Here is a 25,439-nt window from a genome sequence, read left to right on the forward strand (position 1 = left end):
CTTGCTGGTGTGATTCAGGCTGCCTGGCAGGCCGAATGGAGATCTGACCGAGGAACCAGCGGCAGAGTCAATGGGAGATGTGTTGTTGGCGGTCGGTGAAGTCGACCGAGCCTGTGTGGCAGATTGGGGCGGGTAACCAATGGCCAAATGATCGGATCTAGTTGACATTATCAATTATCTAGGCCGCACCTCATCAGAGAAGTTTGTGACACTTGAAATGGACCCGATGGGATGACGGGGCCGTCGAATGGGATGCTGTTCTCCGGGGTGACGATGAACACGCGCCAAGGAGAATCAAATCCGACGACTTGAGGACAGCCTGGAGGAGACCGTAACGTCTCGTATTCCCTGTCGGACGAGTCGAAAGGGATACCGACAGCGAAATGCTGCGTCAATTTCCCCAACGTCCTGGTTTTTTTCTTTCCTGCCGAAGCTATTTCGCGGACTGTCCGGGACGAGCTGCCAACCTGTCGAGTACGGGGAGGCAGAGAAGTGATGGGGTCGCCGGGGCAGTCGTGCGCAAAAACGGGGTTGGCTCGTCTGGGGCTGGGAGTGTAAGGAATGTTGGTCGAACGGTCGAAGGGGACGAAAAAGTGTTGTGTGCGTATTTCCAGGTATTACAAGGTACGCCACGCCAGACAGACGGTTGTACGGGGGGCTGCTGGGCGTTGTCGAGAATAAAAAAGGAGGGTTCGACGTCGGTCGGATGGGGAGGGATTGCTTGAGTTGTGAGGTCAAGGAATGTCGGGGGCTTGTGGGCTACGGACGATTGGGCGCTGGGGCGATGGGAAGATTTCTCCTGCCGTCACTCGGTAGCCGTTGTGGTCGCGTAGCGGTGGGTGGTCTTTTGAATGTGGAGGCTGCGATACGAAGCGATGCGGTGCGGTGCGGTGCGGTGCGTTTGCGGAGCGTTGCGTTGCGTAGCGTTGCGGTGTCGTCTGGTCGGTTTTCGGTTCAGATTCCACAGGTCCGGATTCTCAACACACAAATACACAAACACACACACACTACCACGATTTCTCTTGTAGCGGCAGATCCCAAAAACCAACTCTGATGTCCTTTCCTTCCGGGCTTCTTTTGAGCGAGACAAAAAGAGAGAGGAAAGAAACAAAAGTAAAAGATCTCAATATACAGGCGTCATTAGTATAGGGTCGATGAGGCCTGGAGAAAGGGATAGGGGTTGGGGGGTGGAAGAGTGGTGGGAGTGGAAGAGGGGAAGAAGACGAGAGGAGCAGCAGAGGAGGAGGAGGAGGGAAAAGAGAGATTTCAGAGTGTGAGGTTTATGGTTGATGGAACGGTAAAATGAATGCTACGGAGGTGCAGTGCTCGTTTGGAGTAAGGAGTTGGGTCCTTGGACCAGTCCCGTCGTGCCAGTTTAGGACGGATAGTCAGGCAAGGCAAGGCACAAGAAGACAAGGTGAGGTGAGGTAAGGCAGGCCAGGTAGGTACCTCGAGAAAGGGTAAGGTAGGTACGGACGGATAATTAGGTAGGAAACGGACGATAGGGCAGGAGGAGAGAAGGAGACAGGTACATACAAGGACGTTGTCGAGGTCAGTTTAGGGGGGAAAGGAGGGGTGGTTTGAGGTTAGGGGAAAAGGTACATGCATGACCGGGCTACCTGCCTTACCTCTCATGGAAGAAGGCCTTGGGTTACCTTTTCGCTAGTTGGGTGCAGTGCGGTGCAGCGAAGCATCAGTAGAAGCAAGCATCAGCAGCAGAAGCAGAAGCAGCAGCAGCAGCAGTGCAATGCAGGCGCAGATGCAGCTCTGTCACCACGGACATTCATTGCCATTGACTGCCCTGGCCTCCACTGCCGTCCATATTGAAGCCAGGTTGGAAGTAAAGGCAACCCAACGCGAAGCAGGGCAAGGTACCTTTTCTTGCTGCTCGCCACGGCAGGTACATGGCTCTCGTCATTCGCAGCCGTCTCCCCTCGTCAGTTAGACCAGGGCAAACTGCTCAAGACAGGGACTGGCTGACACGACAGCGCCCACAACGGGGCCAAGCGGAGGGTTGAGGTCAGTGTGAAACGGCAGCCGATCGACCTTAGCATCGCTTTAGGGGGCACTCAAGCGGGCAGTCTGTCGTCTTCTTAGCCGGTACCTATCTACCTACCTACCTGCGTTACGGTATTTCAGTCTGCTTTCACTTCTTGCAGGTATCTCGACCATGTGCCCTTTCCTGCACTAGGCAGCCCGTCGAGTCCGTCTTGCCGGCCCCTGGAACGGCGTTGGCATCTTGACGCCTCTAGTTGGCAGGCGTCTCCTCCCTCCCCCGTCCTGCTTCCTCTCAACGTCAATTGCCCCTTCCCCTGCTTTCCTCAGCCAGACAGACGCAGGTGGGTCCCGAGCCCGGGAGCGAATGGTGTGGCCAGGGAGGGCTGACACCGAGTGGGAAGGTGCGATGCCGTGGGTACCTTCCATCTGGTGCACCGCTGTACCGCCCTCTGTACCCGCAATTGCAACTCCACATTATCCAACTTTGCACACCATGGAGATGGAGAATCAGGATCACTGCCATAATCCATTGACAGGCCGCGACGCCATCGTGAAGAGCGGCTGTGCTGTCTCTTGCTCATGCCCATTGCCCACTACATGCCCCAGTCGCTGCCTTCTGCCGCGAATCCCACCTTGAAACCGACGGGCGGCCACGACAGAACCGTTTACGAGCTGTGGAACGGAACGGAACAGAACAGATGCGCAGGAAAAACACATACTTCATACCTACGGAATGCCACGAATAGGTACGAATACACCACAAAAACCAAACCAAGCACCTTAACACCTACCGCAGTAGTACCTACCTAGGGTAGGTCTCGGTCTAGACTCGGGACGGGACCTCGTCCAACGACACGCTAACTCGGCGGAATGCGCACCAACGTCTGTTAGCGGGCAATAACCTGTCTGCCCCCGAAGCAATCGCTTGTCCTTCAATTCCTGATCCCACGGCCCTTACCCCGGATCAACCTCCAACTACCCGTCTCCAAGCGACCCGACGGGACTATTGTCTTTCAATTCCTCTTCAAGACGCAGATATAACCGCAACGTGTCTGAGCGTCCACGTCCAACTGCCAACACGACACAACCGACCAGCCCTACGACGACTCGTCCCTGGCCTGCTTTTCCACATCGTCCCGTCTGGGATGATCAACACTCTTCAGCTGCTCCAGGCCCAGCCGATGCCGCGATGCCATCCTGGCGCCTGGTCTTGATACCGACCCGACTAAGATGCACATCCCTCCTCTCCCTCCATCACCACCACCACCACCACCGGCCAGTCATCAGTCATCTTTCACCAAACTCAACCCCTCATCCAATGCCATGGAACCACCGTCAACGAAGCCTCCAAACTGTCAACCAGGTCCCATCCCTCCATATGAGCCGGGATCCCGTCCCTTATCTCCTACACGCTTCCCCAGTGTTACCGATCTATCACCGTCAACAGCGCCTCATCTTTCGCCGAAGTTGAGTAGCCGATTGCTGCAAAAGACACCCTCTGCGCTGAAGAATTAGGGGTCTGGCCTGGAGCATGACCCAAAAATGGGGGCCAAACTGACTTGACGTTGGCTTGTCTCCATCGCCCCGACGAACCATCCTCGCTCGTCGCCACTGACAAGTTGTCGTCCCTTACGACACCACACCGTTTCCTCGGAGGCATTTCTCCATTTCTGGGCGTGCCTCGTCGTCTTCAGAGTTGCAGCGCGGTGTGCACAACCCTCGCTAACCACCTGGCCAGACCGGGGTGTCGCTACAAACCTACCAGAAGCCATCATATAACCGCGACATCTCAGTGCAACTTGACCGGCCACCACCATCCGTCTGCCTTTTTCGGGAACGACGGCTGGCCTTCGAGAAGCCCTCAGACTGGGGCTCTGGGGAAAGCGAGAGCCCCCGGCCATACCTCACATGCCCGCACCTTAGCTGGAACCTAGCCCAATATCAGATTCACATCTTAATGCCGGCAACAAGCAACTTGGTCTGCGGCTGACAAGCCCGTATGTCATTGCCAGTCAACTTGGGACGAGACTACTCAACATCACAAAGCACAAATCCTGCGCACCGCAATGACTTCTGGCCGGCCTGGCGAATCCTACTATCCAGCCCTCTGACCGCAATGTTCTGTGCAGCACCTGACAAAGTGCTGACCTGCTGTCATGGATAAATTGACAGAAGCCACGAATGTACCGGCCTGGGTCTAAGGAAAGCCGGACACCCTGTCTGGGAGGCTCTGTGCTCTCTCCTGGGTTCCTTCAGGGGTTCGACCACCAACATCGCGAACCACGTCCAGTCTTCGGGTTAGAGAATCTCGGTCAGCCCTCCCCGGGCTTTGCTGACACGATGCAACCGACGTCGGCCATTCCTGCCCTCTTCAACTTCGGGCCATCACACGAGATCCGCAAGTATATGCATGGACGACTTGACAAAAGAGCAGCGAGTGCTGGACATGGCCGCCACCGTTTACTGACTCAAAACCTGGGCCACCATCGCACCTTAATCCACCAGCTCTGGTCGAATCACCAGCCTGGCAAAAGAGACTTTGGCACTTGGAAAATAAAAAAGGGGAGGGGGGCCACCAACAGCAAGCCAGCGAAGCTTGCGACGTGTTTCCCAATGGGGCCACTGACATCAACAGCCAAGGTCCAGGCTAAGCCAGGCCTGCCAGGTGCAGCACCTCAAAGGCGTGATGGAGATGCTGGTAATTTATGCTGCAGCTTAACGCCCCCTGGCCCTTCTCCAATCACAACCTCGGATGACTCTTGTCAGAGGATCTGCTAAAAAATTCTGAAACATGGCTTTAGCCTGCCCTATCCACGCTACGCTCACTTCTGTGATGCCGTATGCACACTCCCACGCCACGATCTGCCGCCAACGGCTCCCGCTTACAACGTCGCCTTTCGAAAGCTTTCACGTTTCTCGTATCTCTCTTTGGTCGCCCGCTGCCCCTCAGAGCCTGGTCTTCAACTGGTCATCGGCCGGTGTGCAGATACGGTGAGCACATTGTCTGGTGTCTGGCTCGTCCAGCATCCAATGTCTTATTTTGGACAGTCATCGCTCTCGGCCCACCGCCCGGTAGCCGCCCGCCGTCTCCTCGATTTGGGTATGGGACGAGTTGATCCCCCCCGTCTTGGAAAGTACGCTACGGGGACTTTGAATGCTGGGGACAACCTGCGTCCCTTGAAAGTCTCGCAGGCAATGCGGATACCTTAAGCTTCCACCGTGCTGGCATCTGCTGAGCAGTTCCACGATAGAGAACAAGCTACGGTCCGTCCTCTCCATCCCAAGACCTTCTCAGCGCAGAGGGACAAAATCCGTCGGGCTGGTTGGCAACCAAGCTTTCATCCATCCCGTCGTGCCTCGCGGCCTCCAAACGTGTTGAACTGTCAAAGGACACCTGCCATCGCAGCTCTTGACTCGAGCCTGTCGTCAACCACCACACCAAATGGCAGCCGATTCGAGCATGCCGATGAGAGAATTCCATCCCCTTCTTGTGTACCTGGCCGTTTCATCGACCCCTATTCTGTGCCGCCCCCCACAGTCGCCTGTCGATGCTTTCCGTCTGCGGTTGAGAACCAGGGCCCCTTCTCCTCGCTCATGTATGTACGCTCTGTTGTCCTCTTCTTCAACCGGACATCGGACATCGTCCCCTCTCTCGTCCCAGATTCAGGACGAAATGCCCTACATACATTGTACATGTGCAACACGACACGGACCTTTCCAGCCTCAACCTACCTCCGCGGCCTCCGCCGAAACTCGTGCCAGTGCCCTCTTCCGCCACGTCCGTCGTGCTAGTGACGCGTTCCGCCGCGCAGCCTCAATGCATCACCGCCCGCGGCATGATCGGTCCGCCGACACCCACCACGATCTTTGCCCGCACCACCACCGAGGCGGCTCTTTTTCTTCCCATCTCCACGATGGGATCAACAGCCGCACCCAGCGTACCCTGGCCCGGAGCGCAACATGTGGAAAAGCTGCGGTCGCTTCGGCGCTTGACTGGACAATTTATCGCCTCATGCACCCTGGGCAATGGGGGCCGCCGCCACAGTCCACTCCTGGCTCGAAGTCCCTTCATTCGCCCGACGCCCCGGTTCGCTGGGTGAGGCTCAGGGAGGAGGTCACAACGGGCAAACCTCCCCGTCGTGGGTTACCCTTCCCCGACCAGGGCGATCACCGGGGCCGCAGTGGTAAAAATAGCACCGCAGCCTTTTTCCGGTCTCTCCCGCAATCCCACGGCCAGGTTTGCAGATCTCACGAATACGCAAAGTTGGCAACGAGGTCGTAAACGATGGCCAATCCGTGGCACCGCAGCTGCATGGCGTTCGACGGGCAGAATGCTACCCAATCCCGGCGATGAATTCAGAAAAGAAGAAGAAAACAGAAACCAAACAAACGGTGGCTCTTCTCCTGCAGCTTGCTGATCAGCAGGACAATAACAGCCCGCGGGTAGGTCGTAGTTGAAACGTCAGGTTCATTCAAACCCCCCTCCCCCAGGCGATATCTTGACAACCCGAAGACGTGGCTCGATCCCGCAATACTGGAGAGCCCAGGCTTTATGAAACAGCCACAGATGCTGTGAATAGCCCTCTGCAGCTGTTTGGTGACCAACCACGGGCTTCGAAGATGATGCCGCACCCGTCGAGGCTCATGACGGCGTCACATCTGTCTGTAAATAGGCGCGGGGAAGTGTGCCATTCGGGCAATCCCCCCCAGCCGTAATCGTCCCAAATGCCTTCTGTCTCTTGCAGTGTCTCTCTCTATCTGTGCCAGTGCCCCCATACTATGGTACTATTATTTTTCCGAGGTCGCGTGGTCTCGCCAATTAACATCAGACCATTCCAGACGGGCCGGGCGACTGTGCCATCGAGGAGGCTCTGGTTCAGGTTGACGTCATTCTTGGAATTGGCCCTTCGCTGCAGGTCCCGGGCCCCCGCAATAGAACTGAACAGAAGCTGTCTACTATTTCTTTCTAATACATGTGAAAGTTCATGGAAGAAAGCGGGCCGATTCGGTCGCGACCGAATGCTATGGAAACTACTGAATTGATGGTCAGAGTGGCATGGTGCTCTGACCTGTCTCATGCGTATTGGAATGAATGTATTAGCTTGATTCCGCGTCTTAAGTCGATACCACGAGTCACTTACTGCGATCTTCTCACTGTACGAAGCACTGGCCGAAATGCTCTTACTCTATTTACCTACTGTGTATCCTTCTACAGGGTGGGCTATGAAACTTCCTCAACAAGTCGACACCAAGAGTTCACACGGAGAAAGGTTCTGAGTTGTCTGTTGATCGGCATGGCGATCTGCAGGAGGATCAAGTCCCCTTCCGACCTGTCGTGTCTTGTTGCCACAAAGTTGGGTCTCTATTGCGAATCTGCGTGTCCAGGTTTGCACAGAGAGGTGATAAATCACAATCACTTCGTTCTGTGTCAATGCTATTTTCATCTCACTCAATCTTGATCATGGCATTCATATCTCACAGTCATCACCAGCAATTGAGAGACCATTGGAAACATTACATTTTCAACTTTTTTCATTGAACTCCTATGAGTTCTATGCCTATTTACTGTGATCCCTTTCATGCTAGAAAAGACTTTATCCCTTTTAATCCCAAAACGCCTCTGCTGTCTAGAGTAATGAAACATCTGCATTATTCCTTTGCAATCATACTTCGTGAATCATCCCATACTGTCTTCGTCTTCCTTCCTCAATTCTCGGTTCTGTTGTAAGCCCTTTAGTCGTAAATGTCCTCGTCCATCGACTCGGCACCGAGCTCATCCACGGCGTCGTCCTCGTCCATGTCCTCGTCGTCGGTGTTGAGCTCGCTGTCTTGGTGGTTGGGCAGGACGGTGATCTTGCCGTTGATGAGCTCCACGCGGGCGTTCTCTCCATCGCGGACGTTGCCGCGGAGGATGAGGATGGCCAGCTTGTTGAGCACCTCCTTCTCGATCAGGCGAGACAGAGGACGGGCACCGTAGGCGGGTGAGTAGCCTGCGTTGCCGAGGTAGTCCTTGGCCTCTTCTGAAACGTCAATGTAGACCTTGCGGCCGTTGTTCTCCAGCCGCTTCTGGATCTCCATGAGGCGGATGTCGACAATCTTGCGGATCTCACGGCGCGTGAGACGGTTGAAGATGACGGTGGAGTTGATGCGGTTGAGGAACTCGGGGAGGAACCAAGAGCGAAGGGCATTCATGACGAGCTCACGCGTAGTGGCGTCGACCTTGCCGTCGCGGTTGGTGGACTTGGTGAGGTACTCGGCACCCAGGTTGGAGGTCATGACGACGATGCAGTTCTTGGCGTCGACGACCCTGCCCTGGCCGTCGGTGATGCGGCCGTCGTCCATGAGCTGCAGGAGGACAGTGAGGACTTCCTTGGCGGCCTTCTCAACCTCGTCGAAGAGGAGGATGGAGAAGGGCTTGCGACGGAGGGCCTCCGTGAGCTGGCCACCGGCGTCGTGTCCCACGTATCCGGGGGGAGCACCAATCATTCTGCTGAGGGCGTGACGCTCCTGGTACTCGGACATGTCGAAGCGGATCATGGCCTTGGGGTCGTCGAAGAGGAATTCGGCAAGAGCCTTCGTCAAGAGAGTCTTACCGGTACCCGAAGGACCGCAGAATAGGAAGCTGGGTGGTTGGTTGGGGTTGCTGAGACCAGACCGCTGCAGACGAATGGCGTTGGAGACGGCCTGGACTGCTTCCTTCTGTCCAACAACGATCTTGCCGAGCTGCTTCTCCATGTGGATAAGCTTCTCCTTCTCGGTCGTCTTAAGGCGGGTGACGGGAATGCCAGTCCAGCGGGACACGATGTCGTTGATGTGGTCGGCCGTGACAACGTCAGTGACCATGGCACCGTGGTCCTGGCCAGAGGCGTTGAGAGCGGCATCGGCAGCAGCCTTCTTGGCCTCAAGCTCCTTAATTACAGCGCGCTGCTCAGGGATGGCGCCGTACTGGAGGTCGGCGGCCTTGGCGTGGTCACCGTCGTTGATGGCCTGCTCAAGGCGCTTCTCGAGGTCGTCGAGCTTGAGCTTGGCCAAGTGAATCTCCTCACCTCTCTTGATCTCGGAGAGGTACTTCTGGCGCAGGGGCTCAAGCTCCTCCTCGACGTTCTTGGCATCCTTTCTGGCCTGAACCAGACGGGTCTGGGATGCCTCGTCCTTCTCCTTCTCCAGGGCCGCAATCTCGATCATGATCTGGCGCAGCTTGCGCTCGAGAGAGTCGATGATTTCGGGCTGCGACTCTCTTGCGACGCGCACCGCGGCGGCGGCCTCATCGACCAGGTCGATGGCGGAGTCGGGAAGTCTGCGGGAGGTGAGGTAGCGGCCGGCAAGGTTGCAGGCTGCCACCAGAGCGTTGTCGAGGATGGTGACGCGGTGGTGTCTGTCGTATCTCTCCTTGAGACCACGGAGGATGGAAATGGTCTCACCGATGGTGGGCTCCTTCACCAGAACCTGCTGGAAACGTCGCTCGAAGGCGGCGTCCTTCTCGACGTACTTGCGGTATTCGGCGAGGGTGGTCGCACCGATGCAGTGCAGTTGACCACGGGCAAGCATGGGCTTGAGCAGGTTGGCGGCGTCCATGCCGCCCTCGCCGGAGGAGCCAGCACCCATGAGCAAGTGGATCTCGTCGACGAAGAGGACAATCATCTCCTTGGAGTCCTCAATCTCCTTCAGGACACCCTTCATCCTCTCCTCGAACTCTCCGCGGTACTTGCTTCCGGCCACCAAGGCGCCAACGTCGAGCGACAGCAGCTTGCAGGCCTTCAGGTTGTCGGGTACATCGCGGTTGACGATTCGCTGGGCCAGGCCCTCGACGACAGTGGTCTTGCCCACACCGGGTTCACCGATGAGGACGGGGTTGTTCTTTGTGCGGCGCGAGAGGATGCGCACGACTCTGCGAATCTCCTCCTCTCGGCCGATGACAGGGTCGATCTTCTTGTCGCGGGCCATGGCCGTCATGTCGATTGTGAATTTGGCCAGGTTCTCGTGCTCCTCCTCCGTATCGGCGTTCTTGCTGTCCACCCGCTTCGTGCCCCGGATCTGCGTGACGGCATCGTGCACCAGCTTCGGCTTGGGGATGTTGGCCTCCTTCAGGCATGTCTGGATTGTGTGGTCCTCGGCGAGGGCCTGAATGAGGTGGTCGACGGCGATGAAGGAGTCCTTTTGCGTCTTTTGGAGCTCCTGCGCCTTCCTCAAGACGGCGTGGAAGGTGGGTGCGACGGAGACCTGGTCCGGGGGCGGGTCTTGACTCGGCAGGCGGACGAGGGTCTTCTTGAGGGCTCTGTCAAAGAGTTGCGGGTCGCCGTGGGCGCGCTCGACGACTTGTCTGAACATCGAGGACGTCGGCGGCGGCGCGTTCTGTTGGTCCTTTGACTGGTCTGCGGGAGGGTCGAGCAGCGAGACTGCCAGGTGGACGGGGAGCAGTTGCGAGTGGGCGTACTGCTCTGCGAGGGCCATCGCGTCCTGGACGGCCTTCTCGCCTCTGTCGGTGAATTCCATTCGTGAATTCATGATGGCGGTTGTTGTTGTGTGTAACGACTGTGTTGTGTTGTTGCGTTGTAATTAAAGCGTAGGGTAGAAAGGTAGGTAGGTAGGTTTGTTGTTCGTTGCGAAGCTCAGATTGTGAGGCTTCAAGTTGAAGAGTCTATCATCAACTGGGGTATCTTTTTTTTGTTGTGTTGAATTAAGCTTGGTGAAGAGTGAAAACAATCGTCGAAAGTCGGTTCGAGTCTCTGAATTTATGCCCAAAGACTGAAGCTTCTCGAGGCTGTAAACTGGGAAGAGTGGGCCGTCGAATGGACTGATCGAGCATCGTCTGGTAAGGCCGGGAGTTGTAGGGCAGCGACCAGAACCTGGTGGAAGTCCCGCGACGTCACTGGAATCAGTGCACCACCAAGCCCAAATCGCGGGGTCACATTGGGCGCGGGCCCGCTGGGGCCCACTACGGATCTAATCGTCCTATCGATTGACAGTTTATCTTATCGGTTATCGATAGGACAGTACGCGCCGGGATCATGTGATCTTGGTGGGTAAGCCGCAGACAGTACGTACAACTTGCGAGAGCCACCAGCCACATCAGCCACAGCGGTCGCGCGACCCGATTCCAGAGCTTGGGGAAATTTTGCAAGGTCGAGCTACGCCGAAGTTCTGGGGCCGACGACGACGACGACGAACGACGGCGACGACGATCCACGACAAGCCCACCGCCGGTGCCCCGAAAGCGACGGCGCACGACGCAACAATGTTACCGGCCACGCTCTCCAACAGATTCTCACAGCTGTCCATCGGCGTTTCGAGGACAAGCGTTCGACATGGCCACTTTATGCCGAAGCGGCAGAGGCCACAATACAAGTTGGCCAAATTCCCAGAGGGTCACGGCGAGCAAATTTGGGTCTGGAGCCACCAGCTCACGAGACAGGTCGTCTACTCGCACTCGAAGATCATGGAGGTACGCTTTTGACTAGCTTGACAGAGGGGTTGTCAAGCAATGGCGGAGCAATGAGCGACTCGTTCGCAGAAGTGCTGCTGCTGCTGCCCCTCATTCCCAAATATCACGGCCAGCAAAAAATCCCACAATATGCTAATTCACGCCGTCTGCCAGTCCCACCGAGTGCTCCGCCAGCTCCCGTTCAACGGCAAGAAACTCCGACCTGCGGCGCTCCGCAAAGACTACTGGAAGCCTATGGCCATGATCCAGCTGCCCAAGGGCGCGGGCGCCGCGGGCCAGTCCGTCTTCCAGAAGCTGCGCGAGTTCCGCAAGATGCACGAGCTGTGCTGGGACGAGAGCCTCCGCTTCGATGTAGTAAAAACCGAAGCGCTCTCCTCCCCTGAAAAGGGCCCCCGCCCGGTCAAGGAGCGGCGCAGGGTCCTCAACAAATTCGAGCGCGGCCAGAGGCTCAACGACCAGTACGCCAACAGCATCGCCGACATGGCGGCCGTCCTCGCCGGCCAGGGCCGCGGCAACCGCCTGTTCGTGCGAAGAGGCGACAGGGTCAAAGGTAGATTGCAGGGCCGCAAATGGCTCGACTACCGCATGAAACTCGCAAATCAGCTCGAGGCGCTCGAGGAGCTCAACAGGGAGCAGAAACTTCTGCCGGTGACGGTGTCCTGGGCCGTCGACGCCGACCGCAACTACGCGAGGTCTTGGTCGGAGAACGTCAAGCACAAGCTCTTCGACGACGCTGTGCGCTTGCTTGAGGTGTATAAGCGGAAGGTCCCCAAGGCCAGCAAGAAGCCCAACGACAAGAAGTTCAACGACAAGAAGCCCGACGACAAGAAGCCCACCTCCAAGGACAACATCAAGTATGTTTATCAGGAGGTGAAGGACGACATTCCCGCGGAGTTCAGCAAGAAGGGCAAGGCGAAGGCGGTTGGTGAGGACAGAACGATCCGGGATGAGTAGAAGAAGAACGAGAAGGCCGAATCGAAGTCGTGAGGACGCGAATGGATAGACGTGTTAAAATCACGGATGAGTATTCAAAAACCTGTACATTGAAGTAAAAGGACGTCCATGTTGTTTTTTTACTAGTTGCCATCCGCAGCCCGTTAGAGTGGCTAAGACGGCTCTCCATGTAGACTATTGTACCAATACGTATGGTTGCATGACCCATGATAAACCGAAACCCCTTGAGCGTATAAAACGCGTTTCCCTTTCAGAACCCATAGACCCCAGAAACCAAACAGTTCGTGATAATGCTCTTTGTCATCAACGTCGTAATAATGATTCACACACACACAAGCACACACAATTAGACCCGGATAGCAAACTTCTTGAGATACTCGTAATCCTTGACGTTGGCGTCGACGCACTCGCGGATCTCCTTGAGACCCTTGTCGCCGAACTTTTGCTTCCACTCGGCTTCTTCGGATTCACGGGTGATGACCTTTTTCTCGCGGGGAATTAGCATGCTGCGAAGTATACACAGACCGCCGTCCAGCGTGCCCCGGGCGGGCAAACCACAACGGCAGGGGATTTTCCATCCTTCCACGTCCAAGGGGATTTTCCTCCGGGGCAGGGGCTGAGAGAGCAACTGCGAGGGGGACACGGTGACTTACATGCGCCTTGTTGCGCGGCCTCAGCGAGGTGCTGCCGAGGGCGTCTTCGTGGAAACCGGTCCACTTGGCGAACTTCTCCTGGGCGATCTTGGTGTCCTCCTCGCCCCAGTTGAGCATGTTGTCAGTAAAGTCGAGGCCGACGTGCTGGCAGTAAGCACGGATGATGGCCTCGGGGTCGTCGAGCAGGTCGTCGGCGTCGACGACGAGCAGGTTGCTCTCGTCGACGATGCGCTCCTTGACGAGGAAGTCAAAGAGGGTGCGCAGCTCCGCGTAGCCGGCCTCGCTGGGCATGAAGTTGTAGAAGCCAGTCATCTTGTCCAGGGGCGGGACGGTGCAGCGGTAGTACGAGGGGATGGAGCGGCGCGGGTGCCGAATGAGGAACGTCCACTGGAACTTGCGGAGCGTCTCAATCGGCAGCACCGTCGGGTTGCCGGCCTCGGGGGCGTTACCGGCCGAGGGCACAATGGCGGCCTTTCCTCCGTTGGGAGGAATCAGGTACTGCGCCATGTCCTTGACGAAGATGCGCTTGCCGCCCTATCACCAAGTCAGCGATATTGGTCTCAACCATCGATGGCATGCATTATTGCGGCAGCATCTGGTTGGTCGGCGGCGGTCTTGCCGGGAGGCCACTGGAAGCTCCCCGGGGGCCGTCAGGTCGTCCAGTGTGGGGGGCGGACACCTTCAGCCCAGTGGAGGAGGAGGTACCCCCGGTACAGTTGGTGGCTGCACCGCAAAGCTTCCCTGGCCGGTCGGCAGACCCGCCCCAGCCGACCGAGCTTCAGCTTAAATCAATTGGGAATTTCGAGAAGCTCTGTTTCGAGGTGCAAAGAGCCTCTGCGGCCGAAAATTGGATCGATTTCCGATGGGGGATGGCAAGTAACGAATTGATGGGGTGAACTGCGGGTTTGCGGGTTGCAGAAGCTCTGCAACCCCCAAGGAAACAAAGTGCAGGGGTGGAGGGATACTAGGGATTGCTGACGCCCCGCGGGCGACCGATCGAGCAGAAGGAATGAAACGATGGGAGAGAAGGAAAAAAGGGCACAAACCTCTTTGCCGGCCTCTTCAATCTGGCTCAGCACGTCGGCATACGTCGTCTCGGCGAAGCCAGACTTTTCCCTGCCGTCGGCGTCGTTCTCAAAACGCTCACCGATACGCTCGGGGCCGTAGTAGAACGCATCGCCAAAAGGCTCATGGACACACGCCAGCTTGTCCCGGCGGGCCATGAACACCTGTGATGTCAAAAAGCCATGGTCAGCCAAGCTTTTCCCTTTAGCAAGTTTGGAGGATGAGGGGATGGGGGGAGCGGGAGATCGAGATTTTGGGACGAGAGACGACCGATTGTCAACACCATTCGCCCGGCTGCTCCCACGATTCAGGACCCTGAACCTTGTTTCTTTTTTTGCTGGGCCGCCGCCGGACGATTGCGTGCTCGCCGTCCTGTCTCGGAATGCAGAATCCGGGCAGCGTAAGCAGCACCGGTCCCTCGTTCAGTGGTTTCTTGGGGGGATGATTTACCCTCTCAAAGGCGGTAGAGCAGGCCCGGGGGTGGGTCGCACAGAAGATTGGCTTCGAAGGCGTGATGGCCATGATGAAGCACCTCACCGCGAAGATGGGGAATCTGGTATGGGAAAGATCAAATTGCCGCACAGAGCTGGGCTGGCGCGGGCGGGCGGAACAGGGGATCCGCGAGTTTGTTGCAGAGGCTGAATTGGAACTTGCAGGCAGCAATCAATCAATTACGCAGACAGCTGTCAGCCGTTGTGAGAAGCTCTTGTTGCTGGGGCTAAGCAACAAATGGAGATGATGGGAGAGATCGTGATATGTCGACAGAACAGGTATCGATGGCGAAATCGAGAGAGACAGGAAGGTCAAGGGAGGGAAGAGAGTGCGGGCTTGGGCTATAAATTGTCCAAGAGCTCCTTCATGGTCCAGTCCAGCTCGCCTCTCACGTTGCCTTCTGGGTTGCCCGAAGCTCTGCAACTCCCACTCCCACTGCCGCCGACGGGCAGTCACTTGTCGCCTTTCACGCACATGTCGCCCACGCTTTCCCATGGAACGACCGCCCAGTGTCAGTAACTTCTTCCCTGGGTTCCTGCCTTTGCCGACTGCCTTGGCCGACAGCCGTCCGTCGTGCCAAATGTAGCTACGTATCCTCGTAGTCTGGGCTCGCTACTGCTGGTACTGGCGTCGTTGTTGCGTCTGGCCACGGATCATGGAACGCGCCCGCCCCTCTTTCAGACCGAAGATTCCCACTCAACCCACCCGGCTGCAAGTCACTCGAGAGGCTGCTCAGAGGTAGAGGCAGAGGTAGAGGCGAGGTGAGACGAAAGTACCGCATCCAGCGCGGGAAGCAGCTCGACGCGGGCAAAAGCACGGGCTGAGGCGGCGAAAACACCGTCGACAATGGCCGGCGAGGTACCTGATCCGGAGACCAGACGATTCTCGTTCGGTACGGACCAGTACTCCTGCTCTGTACCTGGGAGGCGTCTCGTTGCAAAACCTTGTGCTATGACGTGTAGTGCGCGTAGTAAGACAAGGACCCGAAGCCGGCTCTCCAATTGCAGCTCTCCGAATCCACGCCCAGCAGCACTAGGGTCGGAGCCCGCTTTTGTCGGCTGGGAAAAACACTGAACGAGCAGGTACCTCTCGAGAGTTGTATGGAAAACTCTGTAACTCGAAGCACTCTTCATTCTCCATTTACCCAGTAAGGCCAAGTGCCTGGTCCTGCTTGGCCTGTACTACTGTATGGCTACATACGTGTAGTAGTGTACGCAGTGCAGTAGGGTAAATGCGGGAAATGCGTGGGTATGCCCGCTGGGGATTGACCGGGAATCTGATGAAATCTCATGGTTTTCTGGCTGGGCAATCAAGCAATGGAGAGGTTCCGCGGCGGAACGTGTGTCGGCCGGTGGAGACCGGCTCCAGCCTGCTCCAGCTTGCTCCAGCTTATTACTTCAGAGCACTCCAACAAACTCCATCAAGCAGCATTCTTCCCGGCTTGCACCGCGCCGCGTTCCCTGCATCCTTCGACCCTTTTGACGAGCAACGGCACATACTCGGCATCTGCGCCCTCAGAAGTCAGAACTCTGGTCTGCCTGCCAGTCTTGTCTGTCTTTTGTTTTTTTTTCTGGGGCCAGCTCGGCCATGTTGACGCGGGATGCAGCTCGCAGGATGCGCGGGCTCCGCAAGGGTCTTTTTCCTGCCCTTTTCTCGTCCGTGTAATATGGACGTAATGGGCGTGGAGTTGTCGATCCACCATGAAGAGATGCGCCCCCAATTTCCAACGGAGCAACCCATCCATTTTGAACGAGGATGAGGCCGACAACACTAGTTGAGAGAAAGAGGGGGTGGCCGACCGGGGGGAAAAAAAAGACACACACAAAAAAAGGATGGGAGGGGTTGGGGGTGGGTGATGGATGGTTGAGAATGATGATTACGGTAGGCGCCAGACAACACTTGCAGAGCTTCTGCAGAGCTTCCAGCAACCCCCTCAACCCGCCACGCTAATGGTTGCAGAGCTTCTGCGGAGGTTGCAGAGCTTCTTCGCTCGCCCTTCTCGCTTCCCTGCTCACTCACACTTACCGTACAAAGCTTTGAAAGGAAACTTTAGCTCTGCTTACTGGAGGGGCGTGCTACTGAGCCGAGGCCCTCACACCGTTCACAGAGTAGTACCTTAGTCCCTGTAGGCATGACAGTTGCATACAGGTTTTTGAGCGTTGTTGGGACGGCTCTTATTCGTCCAGCCCGCGTGGGATTGGGCGTTGTGAGACACATAGGCACGCGACCGGCGTTCGTTCATCTCGCGATACCATCACATGTGGCCGTGGCCGTAGCTCCCTGATCCGTCGCTTCTTCCTGCTTGTTTCCATCGCATCTTCCCTTCGCTGTGTCTGTAGATACCTGCCCAGTGTATATGCGTGCTGCTGCAGATGACAGCTCTCAATCGGCCGCCGCTCTCCAAATTGACAACGAGTCGAAAGGGCCAGCCCCTTTTTTTGCCAATGCCCATGACCGCAGTATCGTGGCCATGCTTCACGACGCCACCACTCGGCGTAGACGAAGGAGAAAACTCTTCAAAGGGCATCCATCACGGACCAGGGGGGCAGCGGAGGCAACAAGAAAAAAATACCTGCGGAACAAGAGTCCAGAACCACGAGAGAGAAACATCCACGGCGGGCACTCGCTGTTTCCATTACACAATGGCTAAGGGGGGGAATCCCACGCTCCTGAGTCTCTGCCCAGCCCACGACGCACCTCTTATCTCGAATCGACATAGCTGCGATGTCGTCAGCCAGTCCAGGCCTGTTCCGTCCAATCGATCCCCTTGTGTGCCACCGACAACGGCGCCCACCACCCCCTTCGTGGCCGCATATTCACACAAGTAGCCCCGAAGCATGTTCCTTCAGGGGGTGCGGCATCACCAGACGGCAACGACGGTCTGGCCACCAGCATCCCGACATCCGTCAAAGTCCCGGTGCTGCTGGGTCTTGCCGTGGGGGTGCTGTCGCGTGAGAGAGAGGAAAAAGACACGCCAGGGAGGCAACAGCGCGAGACATCGCGAACGGGGTTCGCCGAAGGCTGCCCTGCCCTGCCCTGCCTCATGACCGCTGGTCCTCCCAGCTCCCTAGCCACCTCAGCTTCTCCGCCACCTGGGCGACCCCCTCGAGCGCCCCCTTGACCCTCCCGTCGGGGTCCTGGAACCTGTGGCCCTCAAACTCGACGAAGAAGACATACTCAAAGGGCCCCGTGAGGCTCGGCCTGCTGTTGATGCTCGTGAGGTTGAGCCTGAACTTGCGGAAGCACTCGAGCACGTCAGCGAGGGCGCCGGGGGCCTCGTGCGGGACCGTGAATGACACCATCGACTTGGTCCTGCCCCTCTTGCGCTCGCAGTGGCCGGGCATCTTGCCGTCCAGGCCCTTGCGGATGATGAAGAAGCGCGTCGTGTTGTCCTCGCGGTCCTCAATGGTGCGTGCCAGCACGTCGATGCCGTGCATGCGGGCGGCGATCTCACTCGAGATGGCGGCGCTGGTGCCCGTCTCGTCCATGGAGACGAGCTCGGCGGCGCGGCTGGTCGAGCTCACGTCGATGGCCTCGATGCCCTTGAGATACGTCTGCAGGAAGGCGACGCACTGGCCCCAGGCCTGCGGGTGCGAGTACAGCCGCTGGATGTGCTTGAGGCTGCACAGCGGCTTGGTCCGCGGCTTCAGGGGGTTGGGGTCCGAGGCCGTCGGGGTGCAGGCGCCGGAGCCGTCGCCACCGGAGCCGCTGCCGGCCCCGGCGGCGTCGTCGTTGAGGACGCGGGGCGGACGGCGGCCGACGAGGAAGTGGTGCACGTCCAGGTAGATCTCGCCGCACACAGAGATGTCCGGGTACAAGGCGTTGCGGTCGGCGAAGTTGTCGAGCGTGAACAGCACGGACCCGTTGGTTGAGTTCTCGACGGGGACGACGCCGAAGGCGACCTCCCCGGCTTGCACGACCTCGAAAATGTCTACGGCCCGGTCAGGAAACCCGGAACAGGAGAGCCAAGACAAAAACGCGGGGCAGGAATCAAGACATGGAGAGACACTGACCCGTGATGGTGACAACCGGCCGTAGATCCCACTCGTCGTCTGGGAAAGCTTGCACTGAAGCCTGCACACATAAAGATGTTAGATATGACAACTGCTCGGCATGCCGTGTGATGTGTGATTTCAGGTTCGTGATACCTGGTGGGTGTACGAGGCCTGGGGACCCAGGAAGGCCACCAGCGGCTTGACGCCGCCGCCAGCTGCTGCAGCCTCTGCCGGAACCTGAGACTTGTCACTCATGGCTCGTTGATGATCCTCTTCAAGGAGAGGAGGAGCTGTAGCTTGGGTTTTTCTGTTGTTGCTCCAGGGCGAGTGTGAGAGAGGGGGCGGTGAGTTGCGGATGAGATCAGTTGCTCGAGGGCTCTCTCATCACACGCAAAGTCGTGGAACTCGATTGCCTTTATTCCCGTTCCGGGTGGCCGCGTCGGGGTAGCACCACCTGCGGGCGATCGACTGCACACACGTTCCTCGTGATATCGTGAATACGAAGCAGCTTCATTTAATGAGCCGTACTGTCCCACTGGCGAGCATTGGCGGCCGGAGCGGTGATGGGGCGTGGTTGGGTTGCTGGTTTTGCGGGTTTGATGGGAAAAGACGTTGGAGGAGGTTCCCCTACATCGGAGAGGGTCAAGCGATTGACTGACTGGGCGCGCCTTTTTGGAGGGGGTTTGTGTTTTTTTCGCGGGGCACGGGGGAAAAAGAGCTCCACTTCTCGGTACTGCACCCGCACCCGCAGTGACCCAGACGGTTGGGCAAGGCATGGCGCACCCAAGAGCCCGCACCACCACGCAGAACACCTTCAATCAGAGTTGACATGCGCGAGTAAGACGGTGACGATTCCCCATTGCTTCACAATGAGTCGTGTCATCCGTGAACACGGTGAAGCTCAATTGTTTGAATGCGGTTGGGCAAGGTACAGCGCGACGGGATGCCGTACAACAGCTGTCGACGACAACACCCAGCGGAACGATTGACAAGCTTTAGTCTGAGACATTCCAACGCTGCACACAACATGGGACTCTAACAAGAACAACAACAGCAATGACGCTACGATAAAAGACGTCTCTTTGGTATTCCATGGCATCACAACAGACAACAGCGACACGCAGACGTCAGCGGGTTCGGTCCATCGCCTGTTGCACCTGGCCCGCAGCTCCCTCCAGCCAGCTGTCCCAGCAGAGCGCAAGGAGCACGCTGTGCCGCCAGATGTCATCCGGATCGCTCCCTGGCGGCAGCGGTTCGCCGTTGCCAATCTTGCCCTGGAGACGGCCCCTCGGGATGAGTCTATGCCACCGCCTGACCCCTTCTTCCCGGAAGCCCATCCGCTGCGCCAGGCGCACCGAGCCGCTGTTCCCGGGGTGGGCGTGGGCCTGCCAGATGACCTTCCGGATGCCGAAACCCCCGTCCTCGGGGCTCTTGAAGGCCTCGTGGAGCATCAGCCCGACGGCGTTGGTCGTCACATGCGTCCGTTGGTACGCTGGAAATATGACAATGTAGCCAATTTCTGTGCACAAATGAGCCGTCGACGTGTTGGCGAAGGAGATCCGGCCAGCCATCTCCCCCTCCTCGTCCTCGTCCGAGGGCGGCCGCGTCTTGTCGATGATGGCGTATGTCATCATGCCCGGGTCGATACGAGATTCGCCTTCCACGAAGCTGGACACAAAGTCGTCCACGCTCTTGTACGGGCCCGCTATGGTGTGAGCGTAGATCTCAGGGTGTCCGGATGTAGACTCAATGTACTTCGCCGCATGGCGGTCGGCCTGGACGGGACGTGAGGGTTAGTGACCATCATCATCATCATCAGCTGGCAGCATGACAGACTTGCCCGAAACGGCGTGAGTTTCACCCGCGAGTTGGCGAGCACTCGTACTGGGAAGCAAAAGTTGTGTGTGGTGTCCATGGCGGATTGCTCGGATCGATGCGTGACGGCAGACAAGCTGTGCAGACGGTATCCCAGGACTTTGGCTGAAAGTCTCTAGGCGCTCATGATTCGAAACAGCGGCTGAGTCACATAAATCTCGGTGACTCATGGGTTCGCCGCGCCGTTATCGCGACGAGCGGACAGTAGGCCCCGTCCCCAGGCCGAGAGTGCGGCGGCCGACCCCCCTTCCGGGCTGACCGGACGGAAGCCGATAGCCGACCGTGCGGAGACCGGCGACCCGCCCGACAGCCCGAAAGCCTATTTAAGCGCCGCCGGACCCTGACAGGTTTGTACCGATGGCATGTGTCGGTGGCGGGAGACCGGCCGGACTGGCTATCCCAGTTTTGGTTTTCGCGCACGCACCCCGGCGGGTGTTCGTCAGGTCCCGTTCTCCAATTTCTATAGACTTTTTCCCTGTGTTTTCAGTCACTGGTGAAAAGCATCGTGAAAAGCCCAGCATGCTAGCCAGACAAGGGAACTCTTGGCTGCTACTGTCGTACCCATCAACAAACCCCCAGACGCAGGGGCAGGTAGACCAGGACGAGCCTTCATCGCCCGAAAAGAAACGCTCCAGGTTGCACGATGTCCCCGTCGTATTCGCAGTGCGTGAAGAAGAGATGTGCCGTAATTGAGGCAAGCCACGGCTCGCCTTCGCTCAAGCCTTCGCTTTCGGCATCTGACTTCTCCATAGCAAGCCTCTGGCGCTAAACGAAAAAGAAGGAGCCGCCGCGAGGACAAGGCGCATTGCGGCCCCCCTTCGCTCCTCGTCATGTTTCCATCTGTGAACCTCCTGTCCACGTGGAAGTGTGCTCAGTCACACAGGCCCATCATTCGAGCAAACACTCGAGAGAAGCTCCCCCAGAGATTGCGTCGCGTCCGTGATGATGGGCGGCGAGCAGGGTGGTGAGGTGCCGGCGCGCCGGGAGAGGCTTTGCCCACAAGCCGATCTCCGTCGGTCTGCAGGGTTGGCTTTGGGACGACCTTTTTGGTGGTTGTTTGGCACTTGGATATGCAAGGAAGATCTTCTGAAGTTTCACGTTTCAGGCTGGCTGGCGCCCGCTCTGGCCAGGGCCACGTTGGCCTCCATTAGCTCACCAAACAGCCGGATTTGGTGCTGCCACTGCAGCTCTGGCTGCCAGGCTGTTCTGGCAGAGGGTTAAAGCTCTTTTTTCGGTGGCCAAAGACGGTCTAGTGTGAAACGTCAAAGGCGCAACCCCAGGACACGTCTTTGCGAACATCACCAGTCGAGGAAGGCCGTGATCATCAACAGAAGCGCCAAGCCCCACTTCAGCGTCGGCGGCTGGGTAACTAAGGTACGATGATAGCTTCACTGTGTGGTTCTCCTAGGTGGCGAGTCGACGGTGATCGGGTCATGGCTCATTTCCCTCGCATGACGGCGCATCTCCATCGTCGGTGCCGAGCAGGAGACAGAGAGAGAGGAGAGATGGCGATATGCAGGGTCAGTAGATTGCCCTGCACGACGCCGCACGACTGCAGTACAGGAGCTGCAAATCTGCAAATCTTTGAAAATAGCATCGTCAAGTACCTAACCGAGTCATCAAACGCATGGTCATTTGCAATGCATGGCTCGCATGGTGCGGGGGAAACGGCAAGAATAACGAAAAACTCGTCATCACCAGTCTCCGTACACGAGGTCGTCAGCCAGATGCCATTCTTCCCAAAAAGCCAATGTTCCACAGGTTACATGGCGGCTCACATAAGAAAAAAGTCAATAGACAGCTCCAAACCAGGGCAGCTCATGATTGGCCACTGTCTTGTAAAGGTCTCTCGAGAGGCTCTGAGGGAGTCGCAAAGCTGGGATGATCCACGAAGACACAACATCCAAAGTGACGGTGAGTGTTAATTCCCGCGGCGAAACAATTGACGGGCTCAGACCGGCGTCTTCGTGTTAATTAATCTGAGGACGCCAACGCCGAAAGGTTAGTAGAATGGTACAGCGGACGGCCCAGTCAGGCGAGCTAATAACGCGGCGACATCTGGAGACTCTGGTGCGAACTGCGAGCGAGGGGCAAGGCCAAGCACCAGCGGGGGGACAGGACGTTGGCGCCCAGAAGAAGGCCAGGGATGTTGGGCAGCGGAGTGGGTGTCGAGACGTGCGACACGACTGGTTTCAAGACATCCAGCCCTGGAGTGACTGCATGGCACGGGAAGCCAATCAACAGCAGACGCGGCCCTATCGTGCCGGTCTTCGCAGCTATGGCTCATCCTCCGCCGCCGCTGTCTGCCTCTGCAGTCTCTGCGGCGAAAAAAAAAAGTTGTGAGTTGTCCTTGGCGATTGTGGGTTGATTGTGCATGGCACGTCCGTTGAGGGTTCACGATAGCCAGTCCAGTCCTGCTGCCAGTGGCGATGGTCCCTTGGTAAAAGCAAGATTGGTCGGTCTGATGTTGGATCACGGGGCTAAGGTGGTCCCATTCAACGCACTGCGTACGCTACCAGTCGGGCTTGTTGGTTGACGTTTGCTCGTCCTGTTCTATCAAGCACCCCTAGTCCCTCACCGCGTAGGCGTTTCGGGTTTTCGTCAATCGTCCACGGACGGTGGAACCAGCGGAGGTATCATTGCAGCGGGGTTTCTCTCATGATCCGGGCGAGACGGGAAAACATTGCGATTTCGGCTGTTAGTCTGTTACTGCGTACGAATAGTATGCATTGTTTGCGCTGACAGCTCCCGGCTGCGATGGAGACTTCCACGCAGCTGGGAGGTGGTTGTGGGGAGAAGCTGATGAAGCCCATGGCGGATGGCCCATGCCATGCCGACATTTGTGAGGATCGCGCGGGCTGTCGCGGCTGCTGGCAAGGAACCGAGTGTGATTTGCCATGTGACGGATCGTGGCATGGGAGAGGTGGGCGGTTGGATGAGTTGAGGATAGGACGACAACTGGGTGACGATGGTTCACGATGGCGGCGCAATTACCCCGTGTTCTGTGGGCTCCGCAGTATGGCCGGAGCCGTCGTCTGCGAACAAAGGTCGATGCTATCTTTGTCACGGTTCAATGGTGGCATAGCAGCGGCGCAGAATGGGGGCTTGTCGCAAGGCCCTTCTGGTGCCTTTATGACAACAGCCTCCCGTAGGTAAGGGGCGTGGAAGCTGAGGCTGGCTTGCTGACGGGCCCAGAATAGATGTGTGTTTTCTCACGAGAGGCGCATGTCGGGTTTTGTGGTGGTGGAAGCGTAACAGATAAGCGAGATGGATGTTGGCGTTGGACGGGACGCCATGGACACGGCATTGCTCGGAGCTAGCCATTAATACATTCTTTAGGTCGTAGGTAGACAATGCGATATCCGCAGTCTTGAGATGCTGCGGCGGCGATGACAATAATTAGAGGGATATCCGGCGCGCATGGCGTTGTCTTGGGCTTTGTCGCAGCAGCGGACGCGAGATATCTGGACGGCAGCGATTGGCGGAAAGGGGACGCGATGCGGCGATGCATTGAGAAGGGCAAATTGCATGTTCGGGAATAGCTGAGTAATTCCTCAGGTACATTGTGCCGCTGAGGGAGCGCCCTGGGGATGCGTTTCCAATACTTGCTGAAGCTCAAGCAAGCAGTGAGCCGACATGTGGACGGGAGGTTTGGTGCGGTGGACGAGCGAGGTGGGGACGTGCGGCCGTTACCCCTGGTTGAGCCAGTTTCATCAAGCCGCCGCCGTCGGTCTACCCTTGCAAACACCCCCTCCAGCACCTCACCTCACCTCAGTGCAGATTAGGTACCTACTGCCGCCAAGGACAGCGACAGGGGTCCTCCATCATCGTCACCTCTCCCCTCGGACGGCCCGTAATAGCTGTAAGCCGTCAGCAAGCAAATTGTTGGACCTGTGTCCATCCAGGGCAGAGGAGAAGTTGCGGCACCAGAAATCCGAGCAAAAAAACCTACCTGAATTGAGGTATCATTTGCTGTCATGTCACGGCCGATGGCCCACCCCATATGTCAGGGAATGGCAGGTATCACAACACAACACACAAGTCCGCGAGGCCGAGAAAACCGGCCAAAGAGGCCGACCTGATACGGGAGGGGAACAATACTCTACTTACTGACCAGAGACTTCCGCCTGGGTGGTCTCGAGAGGGCGAACAGACGCTGCAGTGTGTGAGGTACGGCGTAAGTGTGGTAAGAAGGGGGGCATGGAAGAAAGGTGAGGTGAGGTAAGGAACTGCTGGCTTGTTTCTGTGGCACGCTGCCCTTTGCATTGGGCTGCTTTCCCTTCGCGGGATGCTGCGACAGCACACAAAGGAAGCATTGGAAGCTTGTTGCTCGCTTCTAGTGCCTCATTAAACCCAGGTACCGCACAGTCGCCCGTCAAAAGGCAGCGTCTTGAAGTACCTTCCTTGCCTCAAGTGCGGCACAGCTGTTGGGTGTGTGTGGCCGTCCCGCCCGCCCTGCACTCGCTGTGCTGTACCTGAGGCTGCTCTCCTGCTCTCCTCCGCTGGGTGACTGGCCTGCCCTGGGTCGCTCCCGTCCATCGTCCATCGTCCATACTTTCCCTCCGCAGACACGCCCCCCTCCCCTCCCTGAGCTGCTGCTCCGCTCCCCTGCTGCACCCCCAAAAATCAATCATTAACCCTTCTCTCCCTCCTCCTCTTCGCGCCCGGCCGGAGTGCCCGTATTTCCACCCACGACTTTCGTTCAACCCAATTCTCTCCTCCCCTTCTGCTGTACGAGACAGCAAATCCAGACCTTCGCGGTCCGGTAGTGAGAGAACGGCCAGCATTCCCTTCGCCAGCAACCGACCATCCGTCTTTCACCATAACCAACATTCCTCGAGAGAGAGCCGAACATCACCCCATCCCGGCCCGCCATCCCGTCTACTGTCTCGGCCACCCGCTTCAAGGAATCCTCTCTCGGCACGACGCGCTCCAGGAGAGAGGCAGCTGAGACAACCCCCGCGC

At 57.5% G+C, this 25,439-nt stretch overlaps 5 protein-coding genes across 5 annotated transcripts; 1 reads left to right on the plus strand and 4 right to left on the minus strand.

Annotated features, from left to right (window-relative positions):
• Positions 1-7,731: 7,731 nt before the first annotated feature.
• On the minus strand, positions 7,732-10,503 carry hsp98 (Heat shock protein hsp98; the record flags this gene model as incomplete). The annotated part of the gene is made up of 1 exon (XM_036633220.1): positions 7,732-10,503. The coding sequence occupies one exon, from the start codon at positions 10,501-10,503 to the stop codon at positions 7,732-7,734; it is 2,772 nt and encodes a 923-aa protein (XP_036501764.1).
• Positions 10,504-11,233: 730 nt separating this feature from the next.
• On the plus strand, positions 11,234-12,394 carry CGCS363_v001372 (Uncharacterized protein; the record flags this gene model as incomplete). The annotated part of the gene is made up of 2 exons (XM_036633221.1): positions 11,234-11,440; positions 11,594-12,394. The coding sequence occupies 2 exons, from the start codon at positions 11,234-11,236 to the stop codon at positions 12,392-12,394; spliced, it is 1,008 nt and encodes a 335-aa protein (XP_036501763.1).
• A 346-nt stretch (positions 12,395-12,740) lies between these two features.
• Positions 12,741-14,634, minus strand: CGCS363_v001373 (uncharacterized protein; the record flags this gene model as incomplete). Its single annotated transcript, XM_036633222.1, has 4 exons — positions 12,741-12,875; positions 13,048-13,581; positions 14,094-14,276; positions 14,563-14,634. 4 exons carry the CDS (start codon positions 14,632-14,634, stop codon positions 12,741-12,743), a joined length of 924 nt encoding a protein of 307 aa, XP_036501762.1.
• A 3,011-nt stretch (positions 14,635-17,645) lies between these two features.
• On the minus strand, positions 17,646-18,854 carry pheA-1 (Bifunctional chorismate mutase/prephenate dehydratase; the record flags this gene model as incomplete). The annotated part of the gene is made up of 3 exons (XM_036633223.1): positions 17,646-18,535; positions 18,618-18,678; positions 18,753-18,854. The coding sequence occupies 3 exons, from the start codon at positions 18,852-18,854 to the stop codon at positions 17,646-17,648; spliced, it is 1,053 nt and encodes a 350-aa protein (XP_036501761.1).
• An 872-nt stretch (positions 18,855-19,726) lies between these two features.
• CGCS363_v001375 (Uncharacterized protein) lies at positions 19,727-20,514 on the minus strand (the record flags this gene model as incomplete). The annotated part of the gene is made up of 2 exons (XM_036633224.1): positions 19,727-20,374; positions 20,461-20,514. The coding sequence occupies 2 exons, from the start codon at positions 20,512-20,514 to the stop codon at positions 19,727-19,729; spliced, it is 702 nt and encodes a 233-aa protein (XP_036501760.1).
• Between the last annotated feature and the right edge of the window lie 4,925 nt (positions 20,515-25,439).

This window comes from Colletotrichum siamense, assembly GCF_013390195.1.
Source record: "Colletotrichum siamense strain Cg363 chromosome Unknown KSG_Cg363_contig01, whole genome shotgun sequence".
NCBI classification, from domain to species: domain Eukaryota; kingdom Fungi; phylum Ascomycota; class Sordariomycetes; order Glomerellales; family Glomerellaceae; genus Colletotrichum; species Colletotrichum siamense.